This window comes from Elgaria multicarinata, chromosome 17 (genome assembly GCF_023053635.1).
Source record: "Elgaria multicarinata webbii isolate HBS135686 ecotype San Diego chromosome 17, rElgMul1.1.pri, whole genome shotgun sequence".
NCBI lineage: Eukaryota > Metazoa > Chordata > Lepidosauria > Squamata > Anguidae > Elgaria > Elgaria multicarinata.
This window is the reverse complement of record NC_086187.1, coordinates 2,837,359-2,861,664: the sequence shown is the minus strand read 5'-3', so window position 1 is coordinate 2,861,664 and position 24,306 is coordinate 2,837,359. Positions and strand designations below refer to the sequence as shown.

The 24,306-nt window shown below is 46.6% G+C and overlaps 1 protein-coding gene across 1 annotated transcript in view; it reads left to right on the top strand.

Annotated features, from left to right (window-relative positions):
• The first annotated feature begins 496 nt into the window (after positions 1–496).
• Positions 497–24,306, top strand: part of USP31 (ubiquitin specific peptidase 31) — a 90,286-nt gene continuing 66,476 nt past the window's right edge. The window contains exon 1 of the mRNA XM_063143415.1: positions 497–1,234. Within this exon, the coding sequence (XP_062999485.1) occupies positions 497–1,234 (738 nt within the window). The remainder of the gene's footprint in view (positions 1,235–24,306) is intronic.

Genomic DNA, 24,306 nt, shown 5'->3' with positions numbered 1-24,306 from the left:
CCCACACCAGGAGGGCGCCGCTAGTCTCTGAGGGGAAAGGGGGCTTCCGGCCTCTCCACGACCTTCGGGCCGGGCGGAGCTTGGGCGGAGCGGCCTGGGGCGCGGGAGACCCCTCCCCCCGCCCCGAAGAGCTGCAGGCCGGGCGTGCGGGCGTGGCGGACGCCGCTACTCGCTTCGCCGCAAACGAGGGCCGGCCGGGGAGCGGCCTTTGCCAGTGCGGAAGATGGCGGCTGCGTGAGGGCCGGGCTCCGGCTTGCCCTCAACCCACATGGCGCCGCTGGCTTCCTACGTGAGCCTCTCGCTGCGCGGGCTCCGCCCCGCCCGCCGCCGCCTCAGCAGCAGCAGCAGCAGCTCCGGCGCCTCGGTGGAGCGCCGGGGAAGCGCCTGAGCGGAGAGGAGCGAGCGAGTAGCGAGGCCGCCGCCGCCGCCGCCGCCGCCGCGCCAGGCCCGAGGTTGCGCTGGGGATGAGGCGGTAGGCCCGAGGGGCGCGGGCGTCATGTCGGGGCGGGTGAGCGGCGCGCCGGCTCCGGTGCTCCCCGCGCCGGCGCCGTCTTCCCCGGTGGCGGCCGCGGCGGCGGCCAAGGAGAAGCGCTCATTCAGCAAGCGGCTGCTGTTCCGCGGCCGGGCGAGCGGGGCCAGCGCGGGCTCGTCGTCGGCGCGCTCGCTGGGCAGCTTCATGAGCCGCGTGCTGAAGACGCTCTCGACGCTCTCGCACCTGGGCACCGAGCACGGCCCGCCCGCCGCCGCCCCCGGCGCCGCCGCCCGGCCCCACGGCCACCCGCCCGCCGCCGCCGCCGCCGCCGCCGCCGCCCTCTCCGGCAGCAGCCTCGGCCGCTGCTTCCAGCCCAGCCCGGAGCCCGAGCCGCCGCCGCCTCCGCCCTCGCCCTCGCCGCCGCCCGCCCAGGAGGTGCCGCCGCCCCTGCCGCCGCCCTTGCCGTCGTCGCCGCTGCCGGTGCCCGGCGTGGCGGGGCTGCGGAACCACGGCAACACGTGCTTCATGAACGCCATCCTGCAGTGCCTCAGCAACACCGAGCTCTTCGCCGAGTACCTGGCTCTCGAGCAGTACCGGGCCGCCGCGGACGGAGACGACAACCGGGAGGCGCCCGCCGCCCCGCCGCCCGCCTCCGAGCCGGCGCCGGACAACGGCAAGGGCGAGGTCACGGAGCAGCTGGCGCACCTGGTGCGGGCCCTCTGGACGCTCGAGTACACGCCGCAGCACAGCCGCGAGTTCAAGGTGAGCGGGCGGCCCGGGGATGCGCGCAGGGCCGCGCTGCAGGCGCAGGAGCCCGGCCCGGGCGCTGAGGCTCCATGCGCCGGAGGGCGCCCGCCGATTGGCCTGGCCGGAGCAACTTCGGCGCTGTGCCAGAGGCTGCCTGCCTGCCTGCCCGCCCGCCTGCCCCCCTTGGTCTGGGTCTTACTCAGGCCCTTTCGATTGTAAGCTGCGCGGGGCAGGGAGAGCTGCCTTTCTTTTAGGAGAAGGTCCTATGTATCAGTGCTGTGAAGGTAGTAATCTTAAGAGGTGCTGAATAACAACTTCACAGGTACAGGTGTTGAGCTCTGGGAGTGAGAAATGGATACCTCCTTGGCTGAACTCTAGCGCAGCTGAATCCCTGCATGCAATTTCAGCCTTCTGCATCAAGCAATACTTAATGGAGACAGTTTTTTTCTTTGTATGTTCAGGCTGGTGAGGGGGTCCAGAGTGCCATTTTAATAACTCCCAAAGCTTGCTAGTGTCCCGAGGCTTCAAAACCCAGGTTGCAGGATGAGTGGTGTGAATGGAGAGTGACAGGTAACAGGTAACTTCTGCTGGCACGTTGCACCAGAGGTTGTGTGTGGATCACCTGTGTTTTGAGAAAGATCTTAAACAGCTGCTTCTACATCAGCATTGCTTATTCCCTTTTGTTCGCATGTTCTGTCACATGGAAATGTGTTGTTGATTTCATTAGCTTCCAGTGGCAAAGGCAGGAGTGACAAACTTTAGGCCTTGGGTCAGATCTAGCTCTCCTGGTATCCCAGTTTGGCCCCCTGGAGTTCCCCAGATTGACCCTGCTGGTTTCTAGGCTTTTGTGCAGTTTCCCCCTCCCCCTCTATTTTGAAAGGCTGACATGCCAAATGCTTAGTTACTGGCAGTGAGACCTTTCAATAAAACACTGGGTTTTTTTGGTCTTTTGGCCCCTCCCTGTTTGCCTTTGGCCCATGCCCACCACAGGAATGTGGTCCCTAAGAGCATCTCCAAAATTGAATTTAGTTCTCAGGCACAAAGAGGTTCTGGACCCCTGGTGTAAGGTTTGGAGTTCCACAGAACTTTTTCTCAGGCATAACAGAGGAGTATAAAGTCTCAGTTTTAGGTATGCATTTCTAGCCCAGTAGCTTTGGTTTGCTGTGTAGAGAGATGTGGTTAGTGAATTAGTGCAGGGATGAGATCTCCAGATGTTTGGTACTTCAACTCCCAGAAGCTCCTGCCAGCATAGTCAGTGGCCAGGAATTCTAGGAGTTGAAGTCCAGAAATCTGGATATCTACTTTTTGCCCAACCAATTGCGCATGGGCTGGTATGCACAGTCAAATAAGCCACTGTGACTTAAATAAACAAACTACAGTGGCTTATTTTAACCCCCGGCATGATTTCCCTAATTACCTGTCTGGGCACAGCTTGTCATGTTGTCTGAACCTTGGCTGCATGGCTTGTTTGAGGGGGAAACAACCCTCAAATAACCCATGGGGTGTTTTTGTGGTGCGAACTTGGTATACCTAAAGTCCAAAAAGCTTCATGTGGAAACAACATTAGCCATCAGCAATGTGGCTGGCTTGTGAGTAACCCCTGAGGAACTGTGCCCCACAGTCAAGCAAAATCGTATGCGAAAGCATCCCAGTGAAACCTACCCAGTCTGTCTTTTACTTCTTAGTAATGCCTGGATTCTATGAGTTGACTTGGTTCTGTTGTAAGTTCCTTTCAAGAGTTTTCTGAGGCAAGACTAGCTCTGTCTTGTTTGCTCAAACCCAGTGATGAAAGTCATGGTTAAAGAGCTATGGACTTGTTAACCTATCTAGTTTGATTTCCCTCTTGCACTCAGGGTAGATGTTTTTGCTGGCTAAATGTTCTTTGTCAAGATGTTTTTGGTTAGAATTTGTGTAGCCATCAGCTAGTAAGATGCCACCATAAAAATGTGTGCAACCACCCCACAGATTTGTAATTCCTGCACAGTCCTATACACGTCTGAAGTCTCATTGAGTTCATGAGTCCAGGACTAATTAGCAAAGATCTGACTTGGGAAACGCCAGGGCTTGGAGAACAGAATGGGCCTGTGTTTTCCATTGGGCTTTCTCTTCTGCTTGGTTGGTATCCAGTAAAGTTGTTTGTAATGAGCCTGTGATTTCAATGTAAAGTTTGTTTCTGATTTAGTGCTTGGGACAATGGTGAGATTGTCTCTCGCTTGTTCTTAATGCTTGGGTCAGGAGAATATGGAACACTTTCCCTTTTAATCTCATGCCATGAGAAAACAAGAGGGGTGCCAGGTTTCAGGAGGTCACACACTGTTTACAAGCCAAGAGGCTATTGTGTGTGAGCGGGTAGCTTAAAGCTTGTTCCTAGCAAGCAGTAGCAGGGTTTATGTCAAAAACTCATTTATTCCCAGGGTGTTCAATGCAACTGAACTGGTTTAAATGCAACAAGGCTCACTAATGTTGTTAGTGGGTTGCAACAATTTTGAAAAGGAGATAGCTGTTCGTGTGGAATCTATTTATCATTATTTCTTCCCAGACTGAATTGATTTAAATTACCAACTTTTATCACTAATGGAAAAGACTTATTTACATCATTGATTTAACTTAGATGCAGAAAAAATGCAAGCAGCATTTGGAGCAATTGGCCTATGGAGAAACGTTAGGAAAAAACTAGTGATGGGACACACAATAGGAGCATATAACACTATGCATGGTGTGGAAAAAGTGGATAGAGAGAGGTTTTCTTTCTGTCTTTCTCATAATAATAGAACTCACTGAGGTCCTGCAGTGAGGCTGAATGGTGGGAGATTCAGACTAGGCAAAAGGGAGGACTTCTTCAGATGGTGCATAGTCAAAGTATGGAATTTGTTATCAGAAGACGTAGTGATGGCCACATACTTGGGCAGTTTTAAAAGGGGATTAGACAAATTCATGGGGGATAAGGCTACTAGTCATGATGGTTACATATTGCCTATAGTATTGGAGGCAAGGTGCCTCTCAGTACCAGCTGCTGGGGAACACAAGTGTGTGGGTGCTATAATTGTGCTCATGGTGGTTACAGGCTGATTACAGGGAGCACACGACTGCCTTGTTACAACAGCTTCACTGTTCCTTTGCAGAATTCAGAATGCTGGTTGTGAACTATAAAGTCCTATACCTGGAAAACTGCCTTCTCCGATGTGAGCCTGCCTGGTCCTTAGGATCTTATAGAGAGGCCTTTCTTTCAAGACAGCCACCCCCAGAGGCACCTTTGGTGGTGATGTGAGAGAGGGCCTTTTTGGTGGCAGCTCCCAGTCTGTGGAACACCCCCTTGAGGGAGGCTGGGTTTACTGCCTCTTTGCTAGCCTTCTGATGGCAGGCAAAGACCGCTTTAATCAGGCCTTTGGCTTCTAAGTCTGTCTGTGGGTTGTGTGTTGGTTTTATTCTCTAATTGTTATGTTTTTATTGTATTTTATTTTTATCTAGTTTTGTAAGCTGCTTTGAATGCTATTTTTTGGTAGAAAAGTGGGGCATAAATCAAATTATGGATTTCTGTGTTATTGCAACACTTTAATTGTGTAAAACCTCTGGAAACAATTTTGTCGAAGGGCAGTGTAGGGATATTTTAACTAAGTAGAATATTTCCATGTGCAAGGACACTGAGCAATACAGTTTTATTCCTTTACCAATAAGCATGACAACAGCAAAGACAAGGGAAAGCTTGTTGGAATAAGGATTTGTTTGAAGCTGATTTGGACATTTCAGATCTTTGACACACAATGAACCCAAGCTGTCCATGGAGGATGCATTGTTAAGCATCCTATGGGCAGAGCCATAGAGCAAAGGCGAGCAGACTTCAGGTTTGCAGGACCTCTTGTTTTTTACTAGAACCCTGAGATCCACAAACCAGAGCTTGGTGCAAAAGCTGCACACTTAGAATGAAATAATTCAGGGCCCAAGAATTTGTTGTACCGGCACTGAACCAGGCTCACAGTCCTTCCAGGGCCTCCACACAAAATGTCCACTCTTGGTACTCCAGCCTTTCTTCATCTCAGTAGTATAGTTTAAGGTGAGTTCAAGTCATTTTGTTGTTGCTCTTGTAAAACAATTGGGAGCCATAGATCCTTGCCGATCTATTGCAAATCACCCAGAGATCTATCAATAGATCTTGATCTATTTTCTGCCCATTCCTGTTGTAGCAAATGTAACATAGGACTACTCTGTCTGCAGTATAGCCGCAGTTGCCAGACAACAAGTTAAAATCATTGCAAATATATATATATTTATTTATTTGAAATATTTTTTTGTTGCTCCTCAGCCCAAAAGGCTCACATCTAATCAATTAAACAAGATCTTCTCTGCCTGAAGACATGGAATCTAGAAAGACACAACACAAAAGGAAGAAGGAATGGGGAAGGAAGAGGGAAAAGCAGCCACTCTTTCAGTAGGACTGCTCTCCCTCGCATTGCCCTCAGTGCAGCCTGCTGTTATGGCTGCTGCTGGTGGCCTTCAGCAGGACTGGTGGGATGAGCTGCTGAGATTATTTTAAATCCACTATCAGAAAGCTGTGATACTTTCCTGTGGAATGTGTTTCTGTGGGAGCGTCTGCAGGGAGAAGACCCTGAATTTCCCTGAAGCATTTGGAGATTTCTAGAACAGGGTTGCACAACTTGTGGGCCTCATGTAGTCCCCCAAGGCCGTAGATCTGCCTTGTGTTCCCAGACCTGCATCCCCCCCAATTTCCTTACTACCACCACTTGTGTCCAAGCCCAGCATTTCTGCCACTACCATGTCTCTTCTAAGCTCTAGTGATGCTGCTTCCAAGATTGCCGTTTTCTTCCTGCTAGTAGCAGCCAAGAATTGGCCATCCTGGCAGGGTCACCGGAAGATGGGAGAGGCATCCACCTCCCCACCCCACCCCTGAATGTCCCCTAGATTTCTGCAGGCTGGGAGGGGAAGCTTAAACTTCCCACCCATGTGCTCTGAGGTATGTGCATGTGTAGCAAGAGAGACTGTGTGTCTCCCCAGGCCCCTCAACTGATACTGCATGAAGCCCTTGGGGCTGAAAAGGCAGTGCACCTCTTTTGTAGAAGTAAGGGCTACAGTTACTTGAGTAGATCCTTATTTTTTTCCACAAATTTGAAAATACACGACCTCTTTGTTTGGCAGGTATACTCATTCCCAACTTGCGGAGTGTGAAAATCGCAGAGCCCAGCTAATTAGAGGGTATCAAACAGGAGTATGAGATCATGAAGATGTGCTCAGTGGTTTATTGTGGCAAGATACAGGAACCAGCAGCTAGATCCCAATGCCAGTGAAGACTTGCCATCCCTGACTCCCATTATCGAGCCGATGATGATGATGAAAGTGGTGCCTTGTAACAAAATGATCCCATTTATCCTCAGCCACGAACAGGAGTGCTCTTGTTCGGAGTCCAGCCATCCTGGAACAGGAATCTTGTAGTACTGATTAGGGCTACTTTTCTTTCTAAAGAAAAAACTGTTGAGAACATCCTTATCTGTCATCATGCAGCAGAATAGTTCACGTGTTTGTTGTGCCTTTGCAGCAAGGGTCAGGGGCTTGCAAGTCTCCACAGCTGTCATTACTGCTCAGAAGCGCAGCTCAACTACTGGGAAGATCGCCTGCCCTGGGGCTGGCTGCTTTGGCCATGCGGGGACGGGGAGACGGGACCGCAGCTCACTCAGCGCCCAAGGAGCCTCAGCCTTTTGCTGTGGAGATGCAGAGTGGGGCAGGTGTTCTGATGGTGGAGTGGACCCTGAGTGATTTTCCGTAGTTTTGAGGGAGGTCAGCAAAGAGAACTTTCCCCTTCTTTTTTTCTTTTTACACATTGCCTAATTGTTCTCTGGGTTGTGTACAAGTAAATTGAAAAGCATAAGATACAAAATTTTCAAATAACTCAAAATGAAATAATACAAAGGGCTGCTTCACATGGTCAAAATAAGCTACTGTGGCTTATTTAAATTGCAGTGCATCCGTGGATGCGATTTCCATAATCGCTGCCTCAGGTGTGGCTTGGCGTGTTGTCTGAACCCAGGTGGTATAGCTTGTTAGAGAGGGAAACACTGATTTCTTCTTCGTGGTCTCTGTGCATCACACATATGGGCTCTGCGCCTGCGTGGAGCTCGTTTTGGAAACTTCTATAGCTGAGGCAAACGTTTTTGGTGGGAACCCCTCCCCCACCATCCACTGACTCTGGGTTCCCGCCCTTCTCCTCAGTTCCCTTTCAACCACCTTGCTGAAAGGATGTCTCGTTGGGAACTTCTGTCTTTCTCATGAGGAGAAAGCTTTAGAGTGCTGAGGATTTTAGTTCTTTTTAGTTTGTTTTCAGTTTTTGTTAAGTCTTAATTTATTATTGTTAGTATTTTTCTCTATTTTACCCTCCAGCGATCTGGGATCGCATCAGGGAGGGCTTGCATGGCTGTTAAGGCCTTTCCCCCCTGAAAATTGGTTGAATGTGTCAGCAAGCTTCCCCAACAGACAGATATTCTCTCTGATTTGTTTGGGAGAGGCTTGCATCATTGAGACCTGTCGCCACTGTATGAGATTCATGACACTTAAGCCTTCTGAGGGCTAAACGCGTAATGGCGATTCTGAGGAGAAATGCTCTAGAAGCCACGGATTCTCCAAAGCAATCAATACACCCACTCATGGTGGAGGCTTCTCAACCTATGTCCCCTCAGCATCCTCGGACCCTGACTCTAACCATGGGTCATTCCAATGTTCTGGACGCTTTCTAGCTGCATCTGCAGCCAAAGAGATATCTAAGAAGACCGGATCACTTAAGCCTTCTCGGACTGATTGCTTGGGGCATTTCTGCGGAGAAAAACTCTAGAATCCATGGATTCTCTGAAATGCTTCATGCAGCCGATCATGGCAGAGGCCCATTATGTCCCCTCAGCATCCTCGGACCCCGACTCTAAAGGTTGTCACACAGAGTACTTAAAAGGTTGTCACACAGAGGAGGGCCAGGATCTCTTCTCGATCCTCCCAGAGTGCAGGACACAGAATAACGGGCTCAAGTTAAAGGAAGCCAGATTCCAGCTGGACATCAGGAAAAACTTCCTGACTGTTAGAGCAGTATGACAATGGAATCAGTTACCTAGGGAGGTTGTGGGCTCTCCCACACTAGAGTCATTCAAGAGGCAACTGGACAACCATCTGTCAGGGATGCTTTAGGGTGGATTCCTGCATTGAGCAGGGGGTTGGACTCGATGGCCTTGTAGGCCCCTTCCAATTCTGCTATTCTATGATTCTATCCATGTGTCGTTCCGATCTTCCAGAAATCTGGACGCTCTCTAGCTGTTTCTGCAGCAAAAGAGATATCTAGGAAAGTCAGGTCAGTTAAGCCTTTGGAACATACATCATCAACAACAAAAGTCTCATGCTAAGGCTACTGTATCAAAGCCAGATCTAACCACTACTGTTAGAGTCCCCACGGGTGGCCTCGGCAGCAATAACATAACTGGCTTCTTCGGTACCAAGGCTTGATACTGAGACTGGCAATAACACAACTGGCTACTTCGGTACCAAGGCTGGAACTCTTGATACCGAGACTGCAATAACATAACTAGCTTCTTCGGTACAGAGGCTGGAACTCTTGATACAAAGAGTGGCAATAACATAACTGGCTTCTTCGGTACCAAAGCTGGAACTCTTGGTACTGAGACTGGGATTAACAGAACTGGCTTCTTTGGTACCAAGACTGGCATCTCACGTGCAGCTTCAATGTCAGAGGGTGAGATCGTAGAATCATAGAATAGTAGAGTTGGAAGGGGCCTATAAGGCCATCGAGTCCAACCCCCTGCTCAATGCAGGAATCCACCCTAAAGCATACTTGACAGATGGCTGCCTCTTGAATGCCTCTAGTGTGGGGGAGCCCACAACCTCCCTAGGTAACTGGTTCCATTGTCGTGCTGCTCTAAAAGTCAGGAAGTTTTTCCTGATGTCCAGCCGGAATCTGACTTTCTGTAACATCAGCCCGTTATTCCGTGTCCTGCACTGATCTGATATCTCTCCCCTCCAAAGCCAATGGACATCTGCCCACCACTTCAGGCAGTATATCCCTTGCAGGCTAACCACCAATTTCAGAATCTCCCTCCAGAGTCTTTACGCTCTGAGTGCTCTGCTTTCAGTGGAGAAAGTTTTATTACCGTGATGTCTGACGTCATCATTTTTGCCGCTCCCCCCCCTTGTGAGAGGAGGGGACACAATGTCAAACAGGCATTGTATGGTATTCTCCTGAGAATACCAATACAAGCATGGATACTGGCTTCAGTACTGTTATGGGGACACATACAACCAAGATCGCTGTCATTGCAACCTATACACAGGGCTCAGCTGTTACAGCCACAGTGCATCAGTACAATTACTTAGCTCTTCCCCATTCCACCCCCATTCTGTGGGGCATCAGGAGATCAACTTGGGGAAGACGAGTTGGAGCATAAAAATAGACCTGATTCCCGTCAATCCTTTGAGGACTATCAGTCGGTGTCAACATTGCTCTCTTCTGCATTGTCTCGTGATGTAGAGCCTACACAGGGCAGAACCTCCTTCAGAAGACTTATACTACTTCCCGGTCATTGAGGATGACCAGGCTCGGTATTGAGACACATAGCCCTGCAAATAAAGTGCAGGATTTTGTATCTCATGCTGTATGTACTGAGAAGCCAACTCCAGTGTTGATGTTTTTGCTTCCAACACTGCTTCTGACAGTTATATTTTTTTGGAAGGCCCCTTCTTTGATGGCTCTGACATTGGAAAGGGCAGAATCTTTACATAAGGTCCAGTAATGGACACTGGGTTTTTTCTTTACGCACCCATGTTCCAATTCTATATTAGTCCAGTTATTCCCAAGGGGAGTTTTCAGAACATATATGTTGGACTTACCAGGCCACCGAACATATTCATCTGCTTTGGGCCCAGAGTCATACACTATCTAGTTATGATGTCCAGATAATAATAATAATAATAATAATAATAATAATAATAATAATTATAATAATTTTCTTACCCGCCTCTCTGATGGGATCGAGGCAAGGAACAACAATAAGCATAAAACACTGATTAAAAACATGGCACACACTGCTCAAACGCATCCTAAAAACATACTAAAATATCCTAAAATTCTACTGGATAGGCCTGCCGGAAGAGATCAGTCTTGACAGCCTTCTTGAATGCTAAAAGACTGTCAAGATGATGAGTCTCCTCCAGCAGGCTATTCCACAGTCTGGGAGCAGCAGAAGAGAAGGTCCTTTTCCTGTCGTCAGCAACTTAACATGACCCGTCACCTCACCAACTGTGAGTTGAGAGCAGTGGTGGGCGCTCGGGTGCTTCGCATGTGTACCTATGATTAGCAGGTCTCACTCTGTAAACTAGATGGAGGACTTGCCATTCGACGGTGAAGGGTTGTTCATTGCTCATCTTGTTTCCCATCGCTCATCTCGTTTCCTGCAACAGCGGTAATAAGGCAACAACACATGCACTTCAAGCAGTCTCATCAGAAATCGGACCAGGGATCCTAGCGGAGATTTTGACTTAGTCATTGTCTTCCTCAGTTTACTTAACCTACTATATTTGATCCGCTCCCCTCCAGATTTCTGTGACCTGGTTTTGAGACGGCTCAATACCAGCAAATTACAGATGACACACTGTCCTTCTTAATGCTGCTCCTCAGAAAGGGATTATGTTTTGCCTCTATACACTTAAAAGTATGTGTACTTCCATATAGCCATTCAGAACACTCACCAGAGGTACCTTGGGTTTATCATAATTTGGGTGCTTCCATTAGACCTAAGCACAGCCCCCGAATATTTGCAAAATATATGGCAGTTCATTTGTCTGCTCAGGGCATCTAGTAGCATCTTAGAAGAGGATGCTGTCGAAGGCAGTGGAACTAATCCTCAATTTATTGAGCTCTCTGGACCTCATAGTAACCACAGAGCAATCCAGACTCACTCCAACTATAACAATTCCATATTACATGGTAAAAAAGGCACTCCAGTCTTTTAAGACCTACCTGATGGGCCACAGAGTGTGAGTTTTTACAGACAACACAGTCTGTTGTGGTATATAAACAAGGAAGGAGTAACCCACTCTTCTGGATCTACCCTAATGACAATGAAGATACTGATGGGACCATCGGTAGGGGAATCTCGCTTTGGTCCTACAGTTGGCTGAATGAGGCAAGTGTCTAGCAGAATCATTCAACACACTTCAGAAGGACCCACACAGGTGGCAGTCAAATCTGTTGGTTCTATCTTGGATTTTCTCAGGAATAAGGGACTCCAGAGATAGACTTCTGGTGACACCTCACAATACGATTGGTCACCTGTTTTGTTCGAGAGCAGAGATCAGAAAAAATCCCTAGGAGATGTATTCCAGATTGAGTGGACCAGTTCTGTGAGTGGTCATCTGTGCAGTCACACAACCCACCCACCGTCCCCACTTTGGTGTCGATATCAATGTGCTGTCAATGCCAGGTGGTTTCTCTCCTGGTTAAGAGGCCAACAATTCGGTCTCAAGGAACTGAGGAGAAGGGCGAGGACCCAGAGTCAGGGACGGTGGGGGAGGGGTTCCCACCAAAAACGTTTGCCTCAGCGACAGAAGTTTCCGAAATGAGCTCCGCGCAGGCACAGAGCCCTTATGTGTGAATGCACAGATGATCATTCGAAGAACTACGATTACAGGTAAGCAACCTGCATTTATTTATTTTGTTACTGCATTTCTCTACTGCCCAAAAGCTGAAGCTCTCTGGGAGGTTCACAAAAATCCAACCCTCTAATAACCCTCCCACAGCCCATGGGAGGCTTGGTTCCCCCTCTGAAAAGCTGTGCTGCCTGGGTTCAGACAACAGGATGAGCCGTGCCTTGGCGATTATTATGGAAATTGTGCCTGGACCATGCTGCAATTCAAGTAAGACCTAGTGGCTCATTTTCACTGTGGTGCTGTGGAGTGCGATTTTGATTGTGCAAACCAGGTCAAAGAAAACTCATGGTATGGGCTGAGAACAGTGCAAGACATAATAACTCCAATAACAGAAAATAAAACAGGGAAGAGATCTAAAAGCACTAAAATAGTTCTTAAAATGCCTGAGAGAACAAAAAAAGTGTTGTCAAGAAGTCCTTCATGTTGCTCCCAGGCGACCCTCTCTGGTGAGGGCATTCCACAAATGGCGGTGCCCTGACTGAAAAGGCCCCCTCACTTGGAATAGGTCCAGCTGCTGCCATAAATCTGTGATGTTTGGTTTCTGTGTATGCAGCACCTTTGCATACTTGTGGAGTTTTTCTTTAACATATTAAATATTCTTTTCAAGGTCAGAGACTCAACTAGGCATTTCTCAGGTATCTACTCCATCACTGGCAATGGTGATCTAAACCAAATCCATAGGGAGAAAGTAGCCCTGCATTAAGTGAGTTTATTATTATTATAATTAATTAATTAAATGCGGTGGGAAGACTGAGCTTGCTTAGCTCCCTTTAAAGTGCTTGTAGCCACAGTATAACATAACAGTGAATTGAATATGTGCTCCGGCCAATGGTTGGCCTCTCAGTTGCTCTTTCCACCTCCTGTTAGGGAACAAAGCTCCAGTTGCCTGAGATGGGAGGAGACTGTGCCACTTCCATCTCAAGCAGAAGTGGGGTGCTTTTCGTCTTGCGAAGAGGGCCTTTGTAGTTAGGGGTAGGTGAACAGACAAGAAGAGAGCCCTTGGGGGCTGGCTTCCGCCCTGCTTTCTTCCGCCCCCAGCCTCTGCTTCAGCTGCTGCCACCTCCTGCTTCTGCTAGAATGGAGCATGCCTCTGCTGCCCAGTGCCCTTTGCCGCCCAGTGCCCAAGAGGGAGGGGGCCTATCTAGGGCAATGGGCCCTTTTCCCCAACAGCAGGGGGTGGTGGCAGTGATGGAGTACATGCCACCATTAGATTCACTAGGTTGTACTGCCATAAGCACCCTATGTTCCTAATGGTTTTAATTTTTGTGAACTGCCCAGAGAGCTTCGGCTATTGGGCGGTACAAAAATGTAATAAATAAATAAATAAATAAGAGCTGGAAGTACATTTACAGCACAGACCTTCCGCTTAATGTAGGCCTGGATGTCCTGTTTCTGTTTGGAGTGATGCTAAAAATGAGGCAGTGGGCTGTGTGGTCTTCTTTACAAAGGACTGAATGCCGCTTTTGAACTGTTTGGGGGAAGGTTACCAAATAAAACCAGCTTTCTCCCTATCTGGGGTGCCTCTGTCACATATGGAGAGATGGGTTTTTATTCTATCAGAAGGATAGGCTTTGTGTTAGTCTGCAGCAGAAAGAGTGACCCATTTAGCACCTTAAAGGCTGCCAATTTCATAGTACAAGGTTGAAGGAGGGGGGCAGGTTGCAACTGAGTGGCAGAGGCCCCGCTTTGAATGCAGAAGGTTCCAGGTTCATCAATGAGGGCAGGAAAATCTCATTCTTGAAACCCTGGATAGCCTCTGCTGCCAGTCAGTATCGACAATACTAGGCTAGATTGACCAAGGGTCTGACTCGGTATATGGCAGCGTTCTGTGTTCATATATTCTTTTCGTGGACTAGAAATCTGTTAATCCTTAATGTGCTGTAATGTTGTTCTTAATTGTTCTATAGAAATCAGACCATGGGATGTATCTCATAATTTAATGGATTATGATCATTTTGTAATGAATGAACTCCTTGTGTGAACAATATAGAAAAGACTCAGAGTTTTCTGGATATTTCTTTATTATATTTCATAGAATCATCGAATAGTAGAGTTCAAAGGGGTTTAGAAGGCCACCGAGTCCAACCCCCTGCTCAATGCAGAAATCTACCTTAAAGCATACCTGACGAATGGTTGTCCAGCTGCCTCTTGAATGCCTCTAGTGTGGGAGAGCCCACAACCTCCCTAGGTAACTGGTTCCACTGTCGTACTGCTCTAACAGTCAGGAAGTTTTTCCTGATATCCAGCTGGAATCTGGCTTCCTGTAACTTGAGCCCATTATTCCGTGTCCTGCACTCTGAGATGATCAAGAAGAGATCATGGCCCTCCTCTGTGTGACAACCTTTCAAGTATTTGAAAGTGCTATCATGTCTCCCCTCAATCTTCTCTTCTCCAGGCTAAACATGCCCAGTTGTTTCAGTCTCTCCTCATGGGGCTTTGTTTCCAGACCCCTGATCATCCTGGTTGCCCTCCTCTGAACACGCTCCAGCTTGTCTGCGTCCTTCTTGAATTGTGGAGCCCAGAACTGGATGCAATACTCTAGATGAGGCCTAACCAGGGCCGAATAGAGAGGAACCAGTACCTCACGTGATTTGGAAGCTATACTTCTATTAATGCAGCTCAAAATAGCATTTGCCTTTCTTGCAGCCATATCACACTGTTGGCTCATATTCAGCTTGTGATCTACAACAATTCCAAGACCCTTCTCACTTGTAGTATTGCTTAGCCAAGTATTCCCCCATCTTGTAACTGCATTTGGTTTCTTTTTCCTAGATGTAGAACTTGACATTTATCCCTATTAAATTTCATTCTGTTGTTTTCAGCCCAGCACTCCAGCCTATCAAGATTACTTTGAAGTTTTTTTCTGTCTTCCAGGGTATTAGCTATTCCACCCAATTTTGTGTCATCTGCAAATTTGATAAGCGTTCTTTGCACCTCCTTGTCCAAATCATTAATTAAAATGTTGAAGAGCACCGGGCCCAGGACTGAGCCCTGCGGTACCCTCACTTGTTACCTCCCCCCAGTTTGAGAAGGTACTGTTGATAAGCACTCTTTGAGTCTGATTCTGTAGCCAACTGTGGATCCACCTAATAGTTGTTCCATCTAGCCTACTTTTAGCTAGTTTGTTAATCAGAATATCATGGGGCACTTCGTCAAAAGCTTTGCTGAAGTCAAGATATATTACGTCCACAGCATTCCCACAGTCCACAAGGGAGGTTATCCTATCAAAAAATGAGATCAAATTAGTCTGACAGGATTTGTTCTTGACAAATCCATGTTGGCTTCTAATAATCACTGCATTGTTTTCAAGGTGCTTACAGATTGACTTCTTTATAATCTGCTCCAAAATGTTCCCAGGGATGCAGGGCTGGTCCCAGACTATTTTGTGCTCTAGGCAAGGCGAGCTACTTGCACACACCCCTCCGCAAAATTGCCAACTTCGATTTTTAAGAACAGATGTTTTGTACAAAAAATAAAAAGCACAAAACTCATAAGTCCCCACTGCTTACAATACAACCATTTAGTGCTTCCAAAGGCAAAGCTCCAAAACAGGCAGAAACACTTGTTTCTAGGCTGGGACAGGTTGGTGTGCTAATCTGGTGCTCACCAGCTTTGCCACTCTACCCCTTTCCAGAAACTAGCATCTCCATTCATTTCAGCTTGTCTCCAGAAATGCTAAACTGCAAGCAATTCCACAAGTGGTAGGGGTCACTTGTAGTCCAGAAGTACTGGGGCTGATTGCACATGCAAGGGCAGTTCTGGATTCTGCCCCAAGAACTAACGATGATGATGTTAATAATAATGCTAATAATGCGTTCAATCCAATAAAACTAGAAAAATCAGATAAATTAAAAGTATAGTAGCACCACAAACACAGTAACCCTATAAAAGGGGGGAGGCTGGGAAGGGAGGAGGAAGATTCAACAGAAACCCAGGAGGGAAGGGAAGAAAGGAGGTGGAGGAGGAAGGGGGCGCCTCAACCTTGGGGGAGCCCTTTTCCCTTGGAGAAAGTGAGGCTTGCTGGAAGCAACACCAACATGTCAGGAGCCACCCTGAACCACATCTTCTGCTTCCTATGGCAGCCAGCTGCCGCCCCGCCACCACACTGGGCTCCCACTGCCTCATAGAATCATAGAATCATAGAATCATAGAATAGCAGAGTTGGAAGGGGCCTACAAGGCCATCGAGTCCAACCCCCTGCTCAATGCAGGAATCCACCCTAAAGCATCCCTGACAGATGGTTGTCCAGCTGCCTCTTGAATGCCTCTAGTGTGGGAGAGCCCACAACCTCCCTAGGTAGCTGATTCCATTGTCGCACTGCTCTAACAGTCAGGAAGTTTTTCCTGATGTCCAGCCGGAATCTGGCTTCCTTTAACTTGAGCCCGTTATTCCGTGTCCTGCACTCTGGGAGGATCAAGAAGAGATCCTGGCCCTCCTCTGTGTGACAACCTTTTAAGTATTTGAAGAGTGCTATCATGTCTCCCCTCAATCTTCTCTTCTCCAGGCTAAACATGCCCAGTTCTTTCAGTCTCTCTTCATAGGGCTTTGTTTCTAGACCTCTGATCATCCTGGTTGCCCTCTTCTGAACACGCTCCAGCTTGTCTGCATCCTTCTTGAATTGTGGAGCCCAGAACTGGACGCAATACTCTAGATGAGGCCTAACCAGGGCCGAATAGAGAGGAACCAGTACCTCACGTGATTTGGAAGCTATACTTCTATTAATGCAGCCCAAAATAGCATTTGCCTTTCTTGCAGCCATATCACACTGTTGGCTCATATTCAGCTTGTGATCTACAACAATTCCAAGATCTTTCTCGTTTGTAGTATTGCTGAGCCAAGTGTCCCCCATCTTGTAACTGTGCAATTGGTTTCTATTCCCTAAATGTAGAACTTGGCATTTATCCCTATTAAATTTCATCCTGTTGTTTTCAGCCCAGCACTCCAGCCTATCACTTTGAAGTTTGTTTCTGTCTTCCAGGGTATTAGCTATCCCACCCAATTTTGTGTCATCTGCAAATTTGATCAGCGTTCCCTGCACCTCCTCGTCCAAATCATTAATAAAAATGTTGAAGAGCACTGGTCCCAGGACTGAGCCCTGCGGCACCCCACTCGTTGCCTCTCCCCAGTTTGAGAAGGTTCCATTGATAAGTACTCTTTGAGTCCGATTCTGTAGCCAACTGTGGATCCACCTAATAGTTGTTCCACGCACTGCCTGTGCCCCTCTGAGGTCTGCGTCCTAGGCGTCTGCCTTGTTGGCCTAATGGTAGCGCCGGCCCTGCAGGGATGGATGTCAGACTGACTGGTCTGTAGTTCCCTAGTTTCCTCCTTTTTGCCCTTTTTGAAGATAGGGACAATGTTAGCCCTCCTCCAGTTGTCTGGCACCTCACCCGTCTTCCATGATTTTGCAAAGATGATAGACAGTGGTACTGAGAGTTCTTCTGCTAGCTCCTTCATAACTCTAGGATGCAGTTCATCGGGCCATGGAGATTTGAACTCATTCAAAGAAATTAGGTGTTCCTTGACCATTTGTTTATCAATCTCAAACTGCAATCCTGCCCCCTCAACTTCTGCTTCACTTTTTCCAGGGGGTGGGTGGGTTATAAACCCGCTTTTGGGAGAAGACCGAGGCAAAGTAGGAATTGAGCAGTTCAGCCTTTTCTTTGTCATCTGTTATCAATTTGCCATCCTCATTAAGCAGTTGAACCACCATTTCTTTCCTCTGCCTTTTACTACTCACGTATCTGAAGAAAGCCTTTTTATTGCTTTTAGCATCCCTCGCTAATCTCAGCTCATTCTCAGCTTTAGCCTTCCTGATGCCGTTTCAGCACATTTATATCCTGCCTTTTCCTCCCAGGAACTCAAGTGTCAGTTTTATCTTCACAACAACCCTGTGAGGTAGTTAGACTGGGAATTGGTGACTGGCCCAAGGTTAGCCAGTGCATTTCATGGCTGAGTAGTGATTTGAACACGCTCCCAGTCCTAGTCAAACACTCTTAACGCTTTCAAAGGTACTCACTGTTGTTTTGTCTTCTTTTACCCAAATGCAGATTGCTTCTCCAGTTCTACTCCACTGCCCTTTTTATGGTTGGCAAAGCCAAAAGTGTGAGCATGGTTTTTTGTTTTTGTTTTTTGGTAGCTAGGCGGGTTTGCAAAGCTGACGGGGTAAAACGTGCTTACCTCTTTTCGGTGAGCAGCTCTGTTCAGTGGGATAAAAGTCTCCTGCATTTATCATCACTATCAAAATACTGACTGAAAGTTTCTGTGCTGGTTTTTTTACCAGATAATATGCCTTTAACCTCACTCTTTGTCAGTTGTTTCAGTCAGCTGCATTCTGCCTAACTAAACACTTTTCTGGCTTTTTCAGTTGGCTACAGAAAAGGCTCCTGTTCCTGCCCTGAATTTGTCAATAGCGTGTGCAGTTATGTCTCCTTGCACTCTGGAATGGGGGAGGTTCTTGTTCAAGGTGGCTTATATCCTAGAAGTTCTTCATTTAGATTTCCTTCTCCAGTGCAAATTCTATCATCTTAGAAGTTCTTCATATAGATTTCCTTCCCCAGTGCAAATTCCATCATCCTATTTACTTTTAATCTTCCTTATGACAGGTTTTTATGGTTTCCTTGTAAATGTACTTTTTTCTGTCCCTCGTGTGTGTTCAGTCCAAAATGGGATCTGGCTAAGGTAGGAGTGGTCAAGATACAGGCAAAGGTTAAATATAGTTAAGCAGTCAGATACAATGCACAGTCCAGAAGCAAAGTCAAGCAGGAGGCCAAGGATTGGTCTCACAAGGCAAGTCCAGGAAGTCAAAATACAGAGCACTGGAGCTGGTAAAATTAAATTGTTCCAGCACTGTCAGGACTACCACTGAATGGTTATATAGCCAGAACTTACAGTGTGTTACAGGCTTTCTGGCCAAAGTCCTACTCAGGAGGAGGGCCTTGCTTCTGAGAAGTCTTCCTTTGTAATCAAGCAGTTTTTCTCAAAAGAGCCCTATTGGCTTGCCTCTTGGGGGTTAGGTGGTCACCCAGCCTCCCCTCCTCCTGTGTGGGAGGACTACCGGCAATCTCCATTGAGGGCCCAGGCTCCCCGAGGTCTCCTGACACAGGTGGCTCTTTGTTGCTGGCTTCAGCAGGGTCATGACACTAACCTTTTTCCTTGCAGTACTCTGACTTTAACCCCATGCTGATAGGAACGCCTCTCCAGGACTTCCATACCTTTACCTCTTCAGAACTGGAAGCACCATCCTCCCCCAATAGTCATGTTTTGTGGGACAGAATAATTCACCTCCATCTTCAAGTTAAAAAATACACATCCACCCACATATTCTGATGCTTTTTAACCAATGCTTTGTCCTAAATCTATCGCTAATCAATTCATTGAAAGAGCCAGAGTTTGAGCATTTTGAGAGAGTTGACATGTTATCCCTGTTCTCTCTTTGCTTTTATTGACTGGGTTTGGACGACACAATGGTCAACAGTTGATTAAATAGTCCACGGTAGGCTAAATAGTCCACCATTGGGTAGCAAGAATGCCAATGGGAATGTGTAGTTTGGTTTGTAGTAAAATGATGTTGGATTGGCAGTGCAATCCTGTGCCTTACTTGTGCGTTTCTCCTGGATTGGCCACTGTGGGAACAGACTGCTGCACTAGATAGACTTTGGTTTGATCTAGCATTGCTCTTCTTGTGCTCCCTTTAAGTCAGTGCAGAACTCCATAATTTTTGGGATAATCTTAGTCTGCAATCCATACATTGTGGTTGTCTGCCCCTCTCCTTTCTGTTTTGGGCATGTTGGCTGAGTGGCAGTTAAGGGAGCTTCCCCTCCTCATCTCCCTCCCTTGTCCCAGAGCAGCCTGGCCTTAGAACAAATGCAGGGAGAGCATATTGCTAACACTTGTCTTCTCATTGCTCTGTGGAGTGTGAAATGTGGGCCAGTTAGGTTTTGTGAGCAATGGGGCACACGGATGTCATGGGGGCATTTCTCCATTTTGCTATGTGGCTCTGCTGCTTCCATGCATGCTACCGTGGAGGCATTGTGAGTATGCCGCTCAGTGATTTCATGTCATTTTCTTCTCAGTTTTGTTGCTTAGAGTGTACAGGATCCTGACGAGACTGTAGTGAAATTACACCAGTATTAGTTGGTCACTGGCATAAATATGACCATTAAATTGCTTCCTCTGACAGTAGGCACATGAGAGGCTGCTGCTCTGACATGAACAGTGTTACTCTGAGGCATTGTTGTGCCCTGCCTCGATCCAGATAGAGAGGCAGGTAACTACTACTACTATTACTACTACTACTACTACTACTTCTTCTTCTTCTTCTTCTTCTTCTTCTTCTTCTTCTTCTTCTTCTTCTTCTTGAATTTTGCCTACTGAGTTTGTTTTCATCATCAAAACCAAATTGGGTGGGTAGGGGAAAATCCAGGTGCCAGGTTGCTCAGACCCCTATGAAATGTAATTCTGATATTTATGATCTTGAACTTCCTTGATTTGAATGCAACTGTATATAAAATTTACTGCATTGCTTTAGTTAGAGGATACGTTTCTAGTTTTTAAATAAACAGGTGTGGGGAGGATGGCAGAAGCCAAGAATATTGTGACGCGTGGTGGGTCAACATGTCTGTCATCCTATGGCTTCAGCGTGTCGGCTGGCTTCGTGCCCACTGCAGTCAGCGTGGCGGCACCTTTCCCACTGACATTTGCATCTCTTCACTAGGCAGCCTTTGATGCCTGTCAGACGGGGGGGGGGGGGGGGGTTTCCTATAGAGAGATGAAGACGAAACCGTAGGGTGTGAATTCGCCCCCTTATGTGCTGCTCTCTTAACTCCACTTTGTGCCTGTCTGCCAGCACAAGCCATTTCTCTGTCCTTTTCTCTTCCTCACAATAATGCGGACTAGCAATAAACACCTATTGTATTAGCAGGGAAGAGTTTTGGTGCCTTTTGCCTCCCAGCCGGAGTTTGAACTATATGAGCACCACAATTGGGTAGGATCGGCTTTTTCAAAACTGCCGGAGGATTTATATTTTCCAGCAAAATAGTAAGCAGGAAATATCTAGGTTGCCTGGTGGCTTTGAAAATCCCTGTGCAGCCTTCCGTAAATCTCCGTTGACCTACATTAGGGCTTGTTATTCTACCTGCTTGAGTGTCCTTTTAGCTTTAGTATTATGTCTAATTTCACGTTTGAAAAAGCCATCTGCTTTTCAGGAGCTCTGAGGGTCACAGTCATTTTCACTGGGGCACTGATGGTGCTTTGTTTTCAGGAGGGTTGATAAAAATCAATGATTATTTTTTTTGAAAAATAAAAAAATTCAGATTTTTTTAAAATGTTATTTTTTTAAAAAAATTAAATCAGATTTTGAAATTTTCTTAAAACAATTAGTAAAAAAAAAGAGCCTAGGTCAAAGTTATCTTCATGAATACTAATTCTACAACTTCTAATTCTATTCTAGGAATATGTTAACAATAGTTTATGGAGATAGGAGATAACCTGATCAGTCCTATCCCGCACTGCAGGTAGGGAGTAGAAATTGGTGCTCTGTCTTCCTCTCACACACAGTCTCTCTCAAGGCCTGGCCTCCCTCTAAGTGCAAAGATAGAGAAGGTCAATGAATAGGTAATTTGGGTTGACGGAGTAGATCTGAACATGGAGGAGGAGTCTGGATATAAATGCAAGGGTCAGGGGAGGGGAGTAGAACGTGCACTGAATCTGGGCTGAAATCCAACTCCTGTAGCTGCTGAACAGCTTCCTGTTCTGCTTCCCAAGTTGAGTCACAACTTTGCAAACTGCACCTGGTTTTGCATCACTTCCTGTGACCCAGGTCTGGCCCTTGTCTGACCCGCTTTGACCTCTTTCACATTTGGGAGATTCCCCTGAAGAGCATCCTTTCCCCCGCCTGCCTTCTTCGTTTTGACAGGCCGTCCCTGACCCCTCTTTTGCCCTTAAGCTTTCCATTTGGAAGTTTCGGATCTTTTTTATTCTGTTTCCCTCCCTCCCTCCCTCCCTCCCTCCCTTCCTTCCTTCCTTCCTTCCTTCCTTCCTTCGCCCAAGGGCTTCAACCTGTTTCTATATACTGGTTTGCCTGTTTCCTCAGACATTTGCTGTTACAAAAGCTGGTGAAATTTCAAATGGTATTTTAACGAACTTGTAAACAACTTTCTCCCAGTAATTTTCCAACTTCTTTCTCTCCTTTCTCAACAAAACAATATTTCTAGCAATTTCAGTCCTTCATCATAGTTTTGTTTGTGTTTCTCTTGTTCTTTATCTAGATTTGCTCTTATATATAAATTTTGTGATTTTCTGTGATGACAATTTACTGAGTCACTAGGTCTTGTATTCGTTAATTGATTTCCTTCTTTCCCTAAGGAGATAATATCAGCTGGTAACCTCTCCCTTCTTTCAAAGATTAAGTAAGCAGGTGCAAACCTAGTGGAACTTTGATTTGAATTATTGTAAAGAAATATTACTTCAGATAGATGTTCTATCTAGCATTATTTTCCTCCGCAGTTAATCCCCTTAGGAAACTTAGTATCACTTGATTTATTCTATCCCACATTCCATTTCTCGGAGGGTGGTAACTAGTACTATTCACTTCCTTCATTTCATGTAGTTAGCACAGTTTTGAAAATAACTGGAACTCAAAAGTTGTTCTCCTGTCTGTTAAAATCTTTTCTGGATATCCCTTATATTGAACAAATTTCTCTACGTCCTACGTTCGTTCAAAGACTCCACAAATGGTCTGCTATTGTAAGTTGATACGATTTTGATTATGTGAACCAGGCCACTATTTCCAGTGACTGACTGGAGATAATAGGTATGAGTGATGCTTTTTCCTTTTGCACTTAACCCCTTTTTTCAAGGTGCACATTTTACACTGAATAATCCAAATTTTAATATCGTTTTGCATGTTTGTCCAATAAAAATAATCTCTTAATATAGGTTTTATCTTTTCCATTCCCCAGTGCCTTGAATAATCATGATATTGTTCAAGCAAACAGGGACCACTGTCTGATACGTTTTAGGTTCTGTATGTCTGCCTAGGCTTCTCCTTCAATCCCTATGTCAAGGATTGACGTAGTCTCGGCTTTCCTCATGCTACCCTTGTTCCATATGCCCCTAGTAGCTTTAGTTGGAACATGCACCCAAGATGGCATTTCCCACTCCTCTTTCACGTCCAAGTTCTCTTCCTCCCTTAACCTAGCATGGGCATCTGCATTTAAGTTATGTTTCCCAGATATAAATTTTATATTAAAATTAACGTTTACCAAGCAAGAAACCCACTGCTGCTCTAATGCCCCAGTTTTGCAGTTCCCAAGTAGGCAAGAATGTGTCAGAATTTTTTTTTCAGAAGGAACAAATAATTTATAAACTTTTTAGTAATTGCCCAAACTAGGGCCAGTAGTTCCAGTTGGAAGGAACTATAATTCACCATACTCTTCTCAATCTGTTTCAGGCCCCACCTAGCAGGAGCAAATACCCAATCCTGCGTCCTTTTAAACTGGCACCTCAGTCCCTTGTCCCTCTACCCTGGTATTATCGACACTGACTGGCCACAGGTCTCCAGGGTTTCCTGCAAGTTTCTTTCCCAGCCCTAACTAGAGATGCTGCCAGGGATTGAACCCGGACCTTCTACATGTACAGCACTGCCCATGCACATTCCTTTACACGCTGTAGTCTGGGTAAGCCAGAATTGGGCTGTCTTCATACCCTCAAACACTAATTGCCATTCTGAAGTCCAGTGGACTGCCCGATACTGTTTTTCAATGTTTACTCCTTGCAAGATATTAGTTAAGGGACTTGCTTTCTTAGAAAAGGCCTTAACAAATTTCCAGTAATCAGCAAACCCCAGAAATTGTCTCACTTCTCGCACTAGGCTTGACTACCCAAATTTTTTATGGATCAGGTACCACCCAGTCAAATGATACTTAATACTGCACTTCCTCCTTAATGAGGAAACGTGCTGGTTTCATTTTTAGTCCCCAATGATGCTACATTTCCTGGCCTGCAGTATATAGTAGAACATAAGAAGTGCCCTGATGCTGGATCCGACTCAGGGTCCATCTAGTCCAGTATGCTGTTTGCACAGTAGCCAACCAGTTGTTGACCAGGGACCCACAAGCAGGACATGGTGTAACAGCACCCCCACAACAATGTTCCCCAGCAACTGATGCATACAGGCTTACTGCCTCGGATAGTGGAGGCAGCACACAACCATCAGGGCTAGTAGCTGTTGATAGTCTTCTCCTCCAGGAATTTATCCAACCTCCTTTTAATTCCATCCAAATTGGTGGCCATCGCCACATCGTGTAGTGAATTCCTTAATTTAGCTCTGTGCTTTGTGAAGAAGTACTTCCTTTTATTTGTCCTGAATCTCCCACCAATCA